Raw genomic sequence first — 13,912 nt, forward strand, 5'->3', positions numbered from 1 at the left:
AGGGCAGATCCACCTCACACTGCAAAAGGGCTTTGTAGGTACTTATAAACACTCCCGCTTGCACATCCAGGCTCTAGCCCCCCAGCTCTCCAACAAATAGCTGTCCGTTGGTCGTCTCTCAGGCCTAGGAATGTGCAGTCTGTTGGGACCCAGGAAAGAAGGGAGGGAAAGTGGGCTTTGCAGGGAATTCTGGGGTCCTACAAGGAGAAAGGGCATACATCCCCTTGACCTTGCATTCCGTGGGGAGGGTCATGGCAGGGCCTTCTGAAGGGAGAGTCCAGAGAACTGACCCTCGCCCTCTTGCAGTGGGATTTTCCAGGCTATAAGCTCTGATAGCGAAGGCAGCCCCCCGATGCTTCTCTGGTTTGTCTCCCTGTCAGCCCCACCCTGAGAGGCAAAGGATAAACAAGCAGACGAGTACAAAAGAAAAATACTGTTTATTCCACACAACTACATCCCAGTTTCCCCCTCCCCACCCCGCGCTCCAGCTCTCAGCAGGCTTTGCCCCATGTCAGGAAAGAGTCAGGACCTCAGTGTCAGAGCCTGGCTTATGAGACAGGAAGGGAATCTAGGCAGAGGAAGGTGACTGGGTCTCCAAGGACACAAAAACGTCAGGGACTCTCATTCCAAATTCAAGTGCAGTCCTCAATCCATTTGGCCAAATTCTTTCCCGGTTGCCCCCGTAGATAAAATGCTATGGATGGTGCAGGGTCAAAGACCCCAGCTGATTCACCAGGCTGTAGGAAGTTTTCGTGTTTCTTTCATTTAAAACAAAAACCAACAAACAAGACCACACACAAACAGTTAAACCATTTCTGCCCTCTCTCCTGCCTTTTCATGGCAAAGGAGCCACTAAGCTCTGGCTTCCGTCCAGAAAGGTGCTTTCAAAACAAAATTCATGGGGGTATGGCTCAGTGGTAGAGCATTTGACTGCAAAACAAAATTCATATCGACACCCCTCAGAACCAGATGCTACCAGAAACAAAACAGAAAACCCACCTCTGGTACGGATAGCTGTTCCCCGAGGGCTCTACACTGGGGGGAGCTTCTGGGACACTCTGCACCCCCTACCTGGGGAATTCAGCCTGCAAAAATTCTGCCCGTTTCATTCCTCTGAATGACCTACTCATCCTTCCTTCAGAGGAGAAAATGGTGTCGTTCTAACCCAGCCTTGGGAAGACAGATTTAGACAAGGGAGGAGCTGAGAGAGCGTGGCCAGGCCTAATTTAGACCAGGACTTCATTATCTTCTTTTCACAGACCAGGACAGATGGTATCCTCCTGCATATACACTCGGACACACCCTGGATTATATGCTCCTCGCAGGGCTCCAGCTGTGACCCACTTGCCTCTCCCCAAAAAAGAAAGCACATCTGAACACAAGTGTTTGTGGGTGAAAGCCTGTGTCTCTCAAATTTATGGAAGTGTAAGTCCCTGAATCCTTCAAACCCCAGTACTCCAACTCTTCTTGCTGAAAACTTGTTTACAATGCCCTTCCCAAGTGAGCCCCTCATCTCACTGACACAGGTGGATAAGCCTGAACTTGAGCATGAAGCCTCCCCCTTGGAGATGTATTCTCTCCCGGGAGCCTTGGGGCAGGCAGGGTGCCCGCCTGCTTCCTCATTCCCACCACACTCTGGAAAGTTTGGCCGGTCCAAATGCAGTGGGGCAGGAGTGTGTGTGTGCGTAGGAGAGTTGGGGGAAATTTGACACACAATTGTCCTCTCGCTGGCAGGGCTACCAAGAGAGTGGCCTCTCTGGTGTTGTAGGGCCAGACAGGAACCAGCTGTAGGCAAGAAACAAGCCAGAGGAAGCCAGATGAGGAGGCGACTCTGTGCCAGTGACCAGTGGAGGCAGGATGTGCCCTGGCCTGGCAGCCACTTTGTCAGGGCATATCGTGTGAGGTGCCATGGAGGGCAGTTGCTGGAGACCTGGCTCTGTGATTTGTGGTCCTTGGGGACGGTCTACACAGTGAGCCTAGCTTCATCTAAGCAAGCCTCTTAGTGCTCTCCCGACCTCCCGGAGTAATATACTGAGTTCCAGAGGTTGTCCAGCCACAGCGAGGCTGGGAAACTCACTTAGCAGCTTGGATGGGCTGCCCCCTCCAGTGGGCCACCACTGTCCTCTCTACAGGTAAAACCCACCCTGCTTCGGGGTGTATTCTTGACTCAGAGGAGCTCTGGCGGGCGGGGGCAGTTGGGGGGGGGGGTTGTTTTTACAAANTTGCACAAACACATGGTCTAAGACTCCAGACAAAACAAGATTTCTCCTCCAGTATCCAAGGCTCGAAGTCACCAAGAAAATTAGAGTTAAGTCACCTTCCACAAGAGACTTTCCTGGGCTGCCATCCATTCTTTCTGGATGTTGGCCTTTTCCCCAGGGCCTTGCTGTCTGGTTTAGGGTTTCACATGGCCCTCTGAGAAGGCCCAGCGCTGGGTTGGGGGTGAATGGGAGGACAAGAGAGAGGCAGCATTCCTTTCCTCATTTCTCTCCGGGGTGCTGTGAGCTTGGGCAGTGGGATTTTCCAGGCTGCCGGTTCTTTCCCCCTCACTGTCTAGTGGGGGAGACAGCCACAGGCAGGGTTTAGATTAAAATCGGGAAGGATGGGTTTATCTATTAAGTTCCCAACCTGCCGTAGACCCAGGTCCACTCCAGGACGGCCAGAGTTCAAAGCTGCTTCCTTCCACCTGGATTACAAATGAATGGGTTCTGCTTTAGTGCAATTTCCCCCCAAAGGAAGCAGGGAGAAGTGGGAAAGGAGATCACACGTTCTGGCCCCGGGGGCGGCGGGAACCTTCTGACCTTGAGGGCAAGGCAGACATTGAGCCTGACCTTCTGAGCAGCTCATCACACTTTTTGGAACTGTGCCTCTTGGGTCCTTTCAAGGACAGGGTACCTGCAGGCAAAGGGTGGGAGTCGAGGCTGTGGTTCCGCTGGACAAGCTGCTGGTACCTGTGACACTTCCACAGAGGAGCAGAGGGGAAGAGAGGGTGGAGAAAGAATGCCATCAAAGACAAGAGCTAAGGGCCAGTGGTACACAGGGGCTGTCGCAGCCCTGCCCCAGACATGGGGAGTTTCTGGTTCCCAACCAGAATTCACCCTTCAAAAACCACATAAGCAAAGTGCTTCTTTAAGTGACACCACTTAAGGGAGGGATCCCTTGGCGTGACCAGCCCCGAGCCTGGAGCTCGCAGGTGGGCCCCTCTGCCCTCCCCGTGATGTGAGCTGCATGGAGGAGAGGAGGGAGGCAGTGAACGCACATGCACACAGTGGAGTCTCACGACCCAGGACCAGCGCAGCTGCACGTGGCGGAATGACAGGTGCCGTCACAGCAGTGGCCGCAGCCAGGGGCCAAGGGAAATATACAAAGTGCTGGAACACAGGGCTGGGGGCCGAGCCCTAGGGGATCTGAAAGACATTCAGCTTGCTGGTGTTCTTGAGCGTCTGGCGCCGATTGCAGAACCAGACCCGCACGACCTCTCGGTCATAGTTGAGCTCCTTAGCAATCTCGGTGATCTCCTGGCCCGTGGGCAGCGGGTTCTTCTCGAAGTAGGCGTTCAGAGCCTCTATGGCCTGGGGGGTGAAGGAGGTGCGGCGTTTGCGTTTCTTGGAGGGCTCACCTCCCACGAACTCCATCAGGTTCTGCTGCCCTTCCTGGTTCCGGAGTTCGGCTTCGTTCAGCCACTTTTCCAGCACTGGCTTCAGCTTCTGGGCACTCTTGGGCGTGATATCCAGCTTCTCAAACCTGTGGGTGACCCAAGCCCCGGGAAAGGACAGTGAGAATGCCTCACCCCCCCCCCCCGCCCCACACTGGGGTGTGAGTACTCTCCGCAAGAGGTCGCTCCTCTGAGGACTGGTTGGGCCCGTACTAAAGGTTCCCCCTCAACACCCCCATCAAGCCCACCCCGGCTCAGCCAAGCCCAGACTCTGCAGACTATCCCATAACGTAGCTCATAAAAGGGGAACCATTCCCATGGCCTCAGTTCAGCGGTGCGACGATAACAGTCCAACTGCTGTCTGAACAACCCTTCCAGAACGTTCACACCCAAATGAGGGAGGTCCTTTGAGGAGTTATCTCGAGAGGACTTCAGAGGTGGCACATGGATATCGTGAGTGCTGTCCTCTCCGATTCAGACTCACAGCAGCGACACTGAGTCAGACTGCTCTTCCTGGCCGAGCCAGGATGCGACTACAGAACTGACAGTGTGACACCTGGTCTAGCGGTCACTCTTGTCTAATCTGGGAGCTGGTGGGCACCTTTCAGCCATCCCTAAGCCATGCACTCATTCCTGTGTGCAACCCTCTGCCCTCCTTCGATGCTGGCATCAGAACTAGTCTGAATGCTGCACACAGAAAAATCAGCTTCATTCCTTTACGGTCATGCCTTGCGAGTCGGGGAGGGGAGCATAGCAGTGGGGAGGGAGCGTCGTGGTGAACAGCTAAGTCAGAACTGAAGTTCCCACATATAGGACCAACCGCCTAGGCTAGACTCTTTCCCTGTAGGGTTCCTGAGTGGACTAGGGTCTTGGGTTCCCCCCAACGAAAGACCACATACATGCTCAGCCCTCAGACAGACTGGACCAGCCTTTGGCTACTGTAGGTGCGCCCGTCTCCCCTTAGAACAGCCTTTCTGGTCTAGGAGGAGGCGGGAACAAGGGAGAATACGGGAAGGAGCCATGCCCCTGGGTCCCAGTAAGTACTTAGTGGCATCAGTGCATGAGCAGGCCTTGCTCATGCCTTGTCCAGAGCAGCCTTACTCACCGGCAGATAGCTGACTGGCTGTAGGCTGGGCCTTCCGTTGCAGTCAGAGCCTGACCCACCTGAGTCTGCGTGAGGCCCAGGGACAGCCGCCGGATCTTAAAGTTCTTGGCAAACTCCCGGATCTCTTCCAAGTTGATTCCGTCCTCATCCAGACTCGGGGTATGTGGCTCTAGGTCAGAGGAAGGCACCAGGGGTGCGTGTGTAAGACGGGTGATGGCCCTGCCTATCAGGCCTATTGGCCTGGCCTGGTGAAGTAATGAGGGAGGAGGACATTTGACAAAAGGCCCGTGCCGCCCTTAACACCCTCATCACCCCTGTTCCCAAAGCAAACAACACTTGAAGGACTGGGGCCTGGACTAGCCTGTCTGGAAGCAGGGGTCTCTTTTCCAGTTCTTCCAGCTCTAGGGGCTGACCCTCCCCCCCTCTCCCTCCTCCCGGCCCCAAGCACACCTTAGCCATCCTCCCTCCTCACATATTGGGTGAGAGACCGAATGAGAGGACAGCCAATGGATCGGCTTCTTGAAGAAGCGGCCCCCACTCTCATCGTGCCTCGCATGCAGCTCAGCAGCAATGGGAATAAGGAGGCCCATCCCTGCTGTCAGGCCTCCGCCCTTCCCCTTTGGACGCTAGAATGTTTATCAAGGAGAGCAGCATCTAAAGGGGCTGCGGCATCCGAATAAATGCCTCTCCTCTTCTCTACAACCTCTTTCAGGAGTCACTTACTGGATACCAACTGGCTGACCGTGGGGGTCTCGGAGCAGGTGATGGGAACGGGAGCAGAGGCAGACGGCTTGGCGGCCGGGGCCGGGCTGGCGATGACCACGGCGGGCTGCGGCACGGCCGGCGTGGGCTGGATGGGCTGCACCTGGGAGAAGAGCGCCAATGAGGCCCGCCGGCCCGGCTCAGGGGGGCGCGGTCCCTGCATGGGCCACAGGCAGGGCAACACGGGCATGAAATCCGCACTGACCCAGCACACTCCGACCTGTGCCCCATCACAAAGCAAGACTAGAAGCTACTTAGCACCCGCCCAATGACAGTGACCTCTGAAGTGAGGATAGCCACATGCCCCCCCAAGTCGGAGCCTCGCAGCCACCTGTGACACAGGCAGGTCAGAGGCTCAGAAGGGTTCGGGACACTTGTTCAAAGCCCCCAGTGTCCACCCCTGAGATAGCTGCTCTCAAATCTCTTCCCTCAGAATGGAAACCTACACCTGATCCTAGGGCCTCCCAGGCCCCAAATGTCCCTTAACTGGCCAATGCCTTGGGGGACCTCTTTACAATGAGATTCTGTGCAGCTATTAAAAAGAATACAGTGGGGCGCCTGGGTGGCTCCGTCGACTGAGCGTCTGACTTCATCTCGGGTCATGATCTCCTGGTTTGTGGGTTCAAGCCGGTGTCGGGCTCTGTGCTGACAGCTCAGAGCCTGGAGCCTGCTTCAGATTCTGTCTCCCTCTCTCTCTGCCCCTCCCCCACTCCCTCTCTGACTCGCCCTCAAAAATACATAAACATTAAAAAAATACAGTAAATCTCTTAATTAACCAACATGGAAAGAGCTCTGGGTCACAGTGCTAAGCAAAAGAAAAGATAAGGTGAAAACAGTTTTTATAGAATAATTCCTATAAAAAATACATATGAATTTCCAGGAAAAAAAAATCTTGAGGGATATAAAGCAAATTGTCAACAACATTTATCTCTGGAGGTGGACTTGTAAGGAATTTTTGCTTTTTTCCATTACATATAATATTGGAATTTTTATAAAAAGTGTGTATCACGGGCGCCTGTGTGGTTCAGTCAGTTAAGTGTCCGACTTTGGCTCAGGTCGTGATCTCACAGCTCATGAGTTCAAGCCCCACGTCAGGCTCTGTGCTGACAGCTCAGAGCCTGGAGCCTGCTTCAGATTCTGTGTCTCTCTCTCTCTGCCCCTAGGGCTCCTGCTCATGGTCTGTCTTTCAGTCTCTCAAAAATAAATAAATGTTAAAAAAATTTTTAAAAAGTGTGTGTATAATATTTATCATCAGGAGAAACTATAAATATATGAAATCAGTATTTTTAGTATGATTCTTTAAAAGTAAACACTACCCTCAATGTGGGGCTAGAACTCAAAACCCCAAGACCAAGAGTCTCATGCTCTACTAACTGACAGAGCCAGCCAGGTGCCCCAGGATGATTTTTTAAAAAAAAGCTTCCTGAGGGGCGCCTGGGTGACTCAGTCAGTGGAGTGTCTGGCTCTTGGTTTTGGCTCAGGTCATGGTCTTGCAGTTTCGTGAGTTTGAGCCCCACATCCAGCTCCATGCTGGCAGTGCGGATTCTGTGTCTCCCTCTCTCTGCCCCTCCCCCACTCACACCGTCTCCATCTCTCTCAAAATAAATAAATAGACATTAAATAATAAAAATAAATAAAACAGCTTTCTGGAAACTGCACATTTCTCTAGGATGGGTCCTATTCCTTGGATTCTACCCTTTGGTAGCTCTCAAGTCTAGTCCCTCTTCCTCCCCAAGGACTTAGCCTTAGTTCACGGCTCCTGGTTTCTTGCTAGAACTGTTTCAGCTGCCTCCTAATGGGTGACAAGGACTCAAGTCTGGCCACAGCTCAGTTCTTAGCTCCACCTGGAGAACAGGTAATTTTTTTTAATAAACATCTAAATGGCCACTTCCCTGCGAAAAACCCTTCCGTGACTCCCCGCTACATAATAACAGTGATAAATAGAAGCACCATTTTTCCCAGTGCTTCCTGTGTACCAGAGTGTTAACTGTTTTATATGTAATATATCCGTTAACATTCATAACCTTCTGAACTTGGTACTCAGATAATCTCCATTTTATGAGTGAAGCTAGGAGGTTATTCCCAAAGCTTGGAAGCAGCATGCCACATTTGAAAGCCAAGGCCTCAACATCACCTGAGAACTTGCTAGAAATGCAAATTCTTGAGCCCCACTCCAGAACTACTGAATAAGAAACTCCAAGGGTGGGGGGATGTGCGTGTGCTGGGATACATTCCAACAAGTCTTCCAGGTGCTTCTGACACACACGTGTGGCAACCCCTGCTCTGGCACATTCTAATTCCTGCAATTCCAGTAAAGGAAGACCCCACTCTCCCATCCACCTCATCCCTTTAGATTAGGTCAATGTCCCTTCTCTATGAAGCCTGGCTGAACTCCCCAGTTTGTCAAGAACTCCCTTCTCTGGGTCCCTACAGGGGCTTATCATGTCCCCATCATAGTCTTTGTCATACTGGCTTGCAATTGTCTCTAGCGGTGGGCTAGGAAAGGCATCTTACTCATCTCTAGATCTTCAGCCCCTGGAATATAGGAGGCACTCAAAAACTGCTCCTGGAATGAACAAATAAAGGAATCATCAAAGTTGCAATGCGGAGCAAAGGGGTGAGGCGGAGGGGGTGCCGCATCACTTCCCGGGGCTTTCCTGGCAATCTGTTCACCCTGAAACTAATCAAGGCCCAGTTTGCTTTGACTACCTCCCTGGCCTTTTCAGAGTGGCATTGACCTCTGAGAGCACATACAGTTGTTTGTGGTGTGCGTGGGTAGGTGCAGGGGAGTGCTCTTTCCCTGAACAGAGTATGTGGGGACTCATTCGGGTCTTCTACTCTGGGATTTCCCCTCACTTTGGGGAGGCACCCTGTTTCCCAGGGGCTTCAGAAAATAATCTCGTCCTGCCCTGCAGTCTTGAGGGATGCAGTCCACACNCCCAACCCAGCCCTTGTACCTCACTCTTAGCAGGGGACTCAGGCGTGCTTGCCTTCCTGACAGCCACGGGCGGAGGCAGGGGGCTGCTGGCCAGGGTCGCAATCACCTGGCCCTGGGCATTCAACAGCAGTTGGGGTGTCACAGCCTGGACCTGCAGGCTTTGGGCTGGTGCCGGGGCTGCCACGCTAGCCGAGTTCACTACCCACGGAAGTGCTCCAATAACCTGAGAGGAAACAAGGCAGGGACCCCAGGGGTGAGGCCAGTGTCCGGGTCTATCCCCAACCCCAATCCCCACACGGGCAGGGGAAGGGACTTCAATAAATCTTTTAAGCCTTCTGGACCTCAATTCCCTCATCAATAAAGCTGTTTCCTTTTTTCTATCTCTGGAGCAAGAATAGGTCTGCATGTGATTCACACAGCCCTGGATGTGAATCCCTGACCTGCCACATTTCATTGGGTGGCTTAATTTCTCAGAACCTCAGCCTTCTCCCCTGTAAAATGGGAATGAAAATCTCAACCTAATAGCCCCGTACTTACAAAGAGGTGAGATAACGTATCAGAAAGCACCTGACACAGGACCTGGCCCCAAAGTGGGTGCTCCACAAAGGAAAACCCCCAACTAGAGTGAGCACCACTATAGAGTAGGATGGAGGCGAGGCCCCTGCCTGGGCTCAGCATCAGCAGAGAGCTGCCACAGGACAGATGAACAGCACAGTGACACCTTGTCCGAGGGTCTATGACCCTCAGCCCAAGTCCTAGGCCCCCACCCCGGCAGCTTCTCCACAGCCCCCAACCCTCAGCCCTGGCTTTGACCACTTGCCTGTCCCTGAGCGTTGGTGAGGATCTGACTGCTGATCCCTGGCATGCTGGGAATGGCGTTGGCAATGACCGGAGTGGTAGTGAGGGAGCCTAGGATCTGGGTCTGTCCCCCAAGGGAAGCGGCACTGATCTGTGGGTGGAGAAAGAGCCTTGCTCAGAGCCCACAAGGTGAGAAAGAGCCCAAGGCAGGGAGGAGAAGGCTGAGGGCACTAGGGGGTGGGGGGAGATACAGACGCTGGGCAGATGTGAACGTGGGCTGCAGGCCCAGGTCCACCAGCTGAATAGCATCTAGGGCCAGGGGCCGCAGGGGGGTGGCAGGGAAGGTGGGGGGCACCGCCATGGAAGAGTAACTCTGGCTAATCTTTCAGGCCAGGCCAGGGGGAGGACAGGAAGGCCAGACTGGAGTGGCCGATGTGCATCTAGTCGCATCTAGCAGCTCCACCGCCAGGCCGGAGCCACAGGGGACAGACACGGGCATGGGGCTGCGAGCCTCTAGCTCCGCCTTAGTTCCAGCTCACAAGTTTGCAACCCCCAGACATCCTCCCACCCTCCAAGGCCGGTCCAGTGCTTCCGGTTCTGGAGAATTTGCCCAGGACTCTTGGCGGAGGTTGTCTGCTCTCGTCTGGGGCGGCCGAGTTGGCGGATGCAAGGAGAAGGCCTCAGAGAGAGCCATCCCCGCTGATGTGGTGGAAAGGAGCCGTTTTCAGGGGGCTGGTCCTCCACCTCCTTCCTCCCCTGTGGGAAGGGCCAGTGCCACCCTTGGCCCAAGATTCGGTCCATCCCCGGTCAGCCCTGGGTGAGGGCGGCGGCTTACAATTCCTGGGCTCAGCGCAAAGCCTGCAGGCTGGACGGTGATCTGTGGGGGGGTGTCCACTGGCTTGGGGGCGGGGGCGGTAGCGGTGGCAGCTGTCGGCTGCGGTAGGATGGCCGGCGTGGTCTGCAGCAGCGGCTGGGTCTGGAGCAGNTGTACGGGTGCCGGGAGGGCGGCGTTCAGCACGGCGGCTGCTACGGAGCAAGGTAGAGACAGAGGCGCTCAAATGCCTAGCCGCAGCCCAGCGCGGCTCCAATCCCAAGGGATCTGGCACCAGAATGAGAGGGGGGTTGGGACGGCGGGGCAGAGGGGACAGGCAGCCGTGATTCCCTTGATCCTTGCAGGGGCAGCTCATGGAGGCATCTCTCTCATCCCCCCCTCCCTCGGGCCTCCTGGAGATGCGCAGGTTCAAAAAGCAGGTGGATCTTCTTGCGGTCCTTCTTAGGCGGCTGGTCGCTAGGTGAACTCTGGCCCGGTGGGGGGAGGGGGGCAGTCTCAGTTGGCTGGAGTGAGAGAGGTCTGCCTGGCGGGCCTGGTGTCACGGCCTAGAGTCCCGAGGTGGTGCAGCAGCTCTGTGGCTGGGTGCCTAGGACACCGGATCCGGACTCCAGAGCTGTCGCCCTGGTGGGCCGCGCGTTCTGAGTCCCACATGGCAAGCACGCGTGCAGGGACAGTATGTAGGGCGGTGGGGGCCTGGTGCAGTCCTGGGGAGAGCTGCCGTTACCTTGCAGACCGGCTAAAGGTGGCTTGAAAATTCCCCCCGTGGGAGAAGCAGCTGTCAGTCCCGGGAGGGCAGCCACGGTTGCTGTAGGAATTGTCCACACGGCCAGCCCCTGCTGACCAGCCACTTGACCTGCAATACTGATGGGGATAAGAAGAGGTTGAGTAACCGCCCCTGCTGGAACCATAACTCCTGTCAGAACTGTGGCTAAGTTTTCCTGAGTCAAGACCTGCAAAAGCAAACAAGATTTCAAAAAGAAAAGAAAAAATAAAAAATCAACATTGACGGCGCAAACACCAGGTCTCTCAGACCCAGTTGAGCACAAACAAAGCATTCTGAGGGTGGTGGGGGAAAGGCCAGTGGTGGTGGGGAAGGGACCAGCTCTAGCCGGAGGCCCGACCCGGAGGGGGTGCGTGGACTGGACTATTGTGCCTTCAAAGAAGCTGCCCGAATGGGAGACGGGGCCTGGCCCTGTTTGCAGGACAGCAGAGGGTGTGCAGGCCTCTTCCGCCACATTCTGCTGCCTTCCAGGCCTTCCCTGGGCCCCAGCCCACAGGACCCATGCTTTGTGGCCAGGAAGCAGGCGGCAGGGGCTGGTGGAACCAGGTTGTCAAGGGCCTACAGAGACCTCTGGGAAGCTCTGACGTTGGATACCCCCCCGCTGAATGTCTTGCAGATCTGTGCTAGTAGCGAAAGGGAGCTCAGCACAGCCAGGGGGGAACCCAGGAAGCAGCATCTCACGGAGCTGGGGCAGCCCCCTGGCTCTAAATGAGGACTCTGAACAATCCATGAACTCTTCTAGGCATCCACCTGAGGGGCTAACAAGGCCATTTACTCATTTAGTTGTTAGATAAACAGAGATGCCCGAGGCATGAGTTAATGTTATCTCTACAATCCTTGCTGGAGCCAAGGATTTTAGTTGGCAAACACACATATAATCTTCCCAGTGGGCCTGATCTGGGGTAGGGGAGAGGTCAGGGGTGTCCAGGAAGGGATTTCCTCCTTCAAGCCACAGCCCCTTCCGTGTTGTGCGCCAAGGAACCCCCAGCTCCCGTGGCCACCCCACATTGGCTGTCCCATGCTTTGCTCCTGCCCAGGGCAGCTCCCGGGGTGGCCCTTACCTGGGGGGCAGCTTGTACAGCCAGTGGCGTCAGGGTCTGCGATGCCTGAGGCTGGCTTGGGGCCTGGCTGAAGGTGGCACCAGCAGGGGCAGGGCTCGGAGGGATCCCCGGGAGAGACTTCACTTCACGTGGCATTGAGAGAAAGGACAAGGAGTGAGCCCGGTGTGAGTGGAGGGGTCACCGGAGTAGAACATCTTGTTGTAACTTGAAGTGCTAAACTCTCAGCCCTACCTTGTATTTTTGCATAACCCAAGGCTAATCACCGGCCTTCCCTGACCCAGAGGCAGCTTCCCAAATGCTACCGGTAGTGAGAACGGAAGGCTGGAGGGCCCCCATGCCTCACCTGAAGGTTGGCTACCCTCTCTTCACACATCTAGTTGAGGAAAATGCAGGGCTATGCACAGTTGCCTATCAAGTCGCCCATTTCCTGGCTCCATGGGACATGGTGACCTACTGCATAATCAGTAAAGGGGCCCGAAGTGAATGAACGTGTGTCAGGTGGGAAGAAGCTAGAATTGATGGGAGCAACTTCCCTTGGCCCATCCAGCAATTGAATCATTGTTCACGCCGCCTGCAGGCGACTTTTTGGATGTAGGTGCTGGCTCGGGGAAGGGGCGAGGATCCCTGTAGGGTGAGGTCCTTGAAGCGACAGCCCCTGAAAACGGGACAGGCCTTTGCCACTGTCCAGAACACAGGAGCATTCCAGGCCAGGTAGCTCTTCTCTGCCAGCTCCTGAGGTCTGAAGTCCGGCTGAGAAGCTTCACTGAGCTTCTAAAGGAACTTCCTTCCTGTTGAAGGGAGTTTTTCACCCAGCTGATGGCTTCCTCTTGCCACCTTTAGTCCAGTATTGGAGAACGCCACCAAGAAACATCTTCAAAGCCACACAACAATGAGGAGAGGGGTTATTTTTTACTACACAGTACAACTTGAAAAGAAATCTACATATTGGGTAGTGGATGTTAGACCAGATTGGTGGCCTCTTAATAATGGCTGGGCGTAGATTTCCAGGCCCTAATCTAAGCCTACCGAATCAGATGTCCAGGAGTGGAGGTCAGTAACCTCTCCTCTCCCTCTTTTTCCTTTTAAGCCCACTTGTGACACATCATGCAACCAGAGGAGGAATCACTGAATTAGACAGCCTTCCAACCCTGCATTCCCAACCCACATTTTCATCTGGAAAGGCAGTAACCTAACTCAGGACTATAATGTTCACAGTCTATAATGAAAAAAAAAAATCCAGTTGTTTAAGGAATCAAAGAGAAAACAGGCAACAACAAAAGTCTTGTAAAATACAAAAAGAAAACAAAATGGTGGGTTTGTCTCCACCATGGAAGGGAAATAGAGTTCTAGCTACTGAAAAAAATCTCAGTATCAGGATACTCTGAACTCATAAAAATTTTAAAAATCTTTTGCTTGACAAAATGTTATGAAATATAAAAAAAAGGAAAGTGGGAAAAACATGAATGAGAAAAGCTTACCATCTAAAGAAACAGAATGCTCATTTTATTAGGATTTATTTCCAAAGTAGGACAAAGGGTCCAAGGGTTTGCCTATATTTAGGGCTTTTATCACTTCTTGCTAGACTGCTTTTCAGAGAACCCATTCACAGAACCTTCAATAAAGTGCCTGTTTCTCCACACTGCCACCCAGTGTAGGTTTTATCACTGTTTATTTATTTTTCTGGCTTAACAGGCAAGTGGTACCTTGTAGCCAATTACTAATCCTCTCATTGATAAATTTTGTATTTTTCCATGTGATGGCTTCCTCTTATGCACATAATTGATTTCTTTTTGAAAGGAATTTGAGGGGCACCTGGGTGGCTCAGTCAGTTAAGCATCTGACTCTTGATTTTGGTTCAGGTCATGATCTCACATTATGTGGGTTTGAGCCCCGCAGCCGGCTCTGCACTGATAGCATGGAGCCTACCTGGCCTTCTCTCTCTCTCTCTCTCTCTCTCTGCCCCTTCCCCACTCTCTCAAA

General features: G+C 53.7%; 1 protein-coding gene across 1 annotated transcript in view; it reads right to left on the bottom strand.

Moving 5' to 3' along the window:
• Window positions 1-2,228: 2,228 nt before the first annotated feature.
• Window positions 2,229-13,912, bottom strand: part of POU6F1 (POU class 6 homeobox 1) — a 29,913-nt gene continuing 18,229 nt past the window's right edge. Inside the window, exons 4-11 of the mRNA XM_077753591.1 lie at window positions 11,933-12,054; window positions 10,815-11,040; window positions 10,094-10,284; window positions 9,281-9,409; window positions 8,480-8,683; window positions 5,484-5,625; window positions 4,761-4,929; window positions 2,229-3,744 (exon numbers count right to left, since the gene is read on the bottom strand). Coding sequence (XP_077609717.1) covers window positions 3,399-3,744; window positions 4,761-4,929; window positions 5,484-5,625; window positions 8,480-8,683; window positions 9,281-9,409; window positions 10,094-10,284; window positions 10,815-11,040; window positions 11,933-12,054 — 1,529 coding nt within the window. The 3' untranslated portion in view covers window positions 2,229-3,398. The remainder of the gene's footprint in view (window positions 3,745-4,760; window positions 4,930-5,483; window positions 5,626-8,479; window positions 8,684-9,280; window positions 9,410-10,093; window positions 10,285-10,814; window positions 11,041-11,932; window positions 12,055-13,912) is intronic.

Source organism: Crocuta crocuta, unplaced genomic scaffold, assembly GCF_008692635.1.
Source record: "Crocuta crocuta isolate KB4526 unplaced genomic scaffold, BGI_CrCroc_1.0 scaffold30, whole genome shotgun sequence".
In the NCBI taxonomy this organism is placed as follows: domain Eukaryota; kingdom Metazoa; phylum Chordata; class Mammalia; order Carnivora; family Hyaenidae; genus Crocuta; species Crocuta crocuta.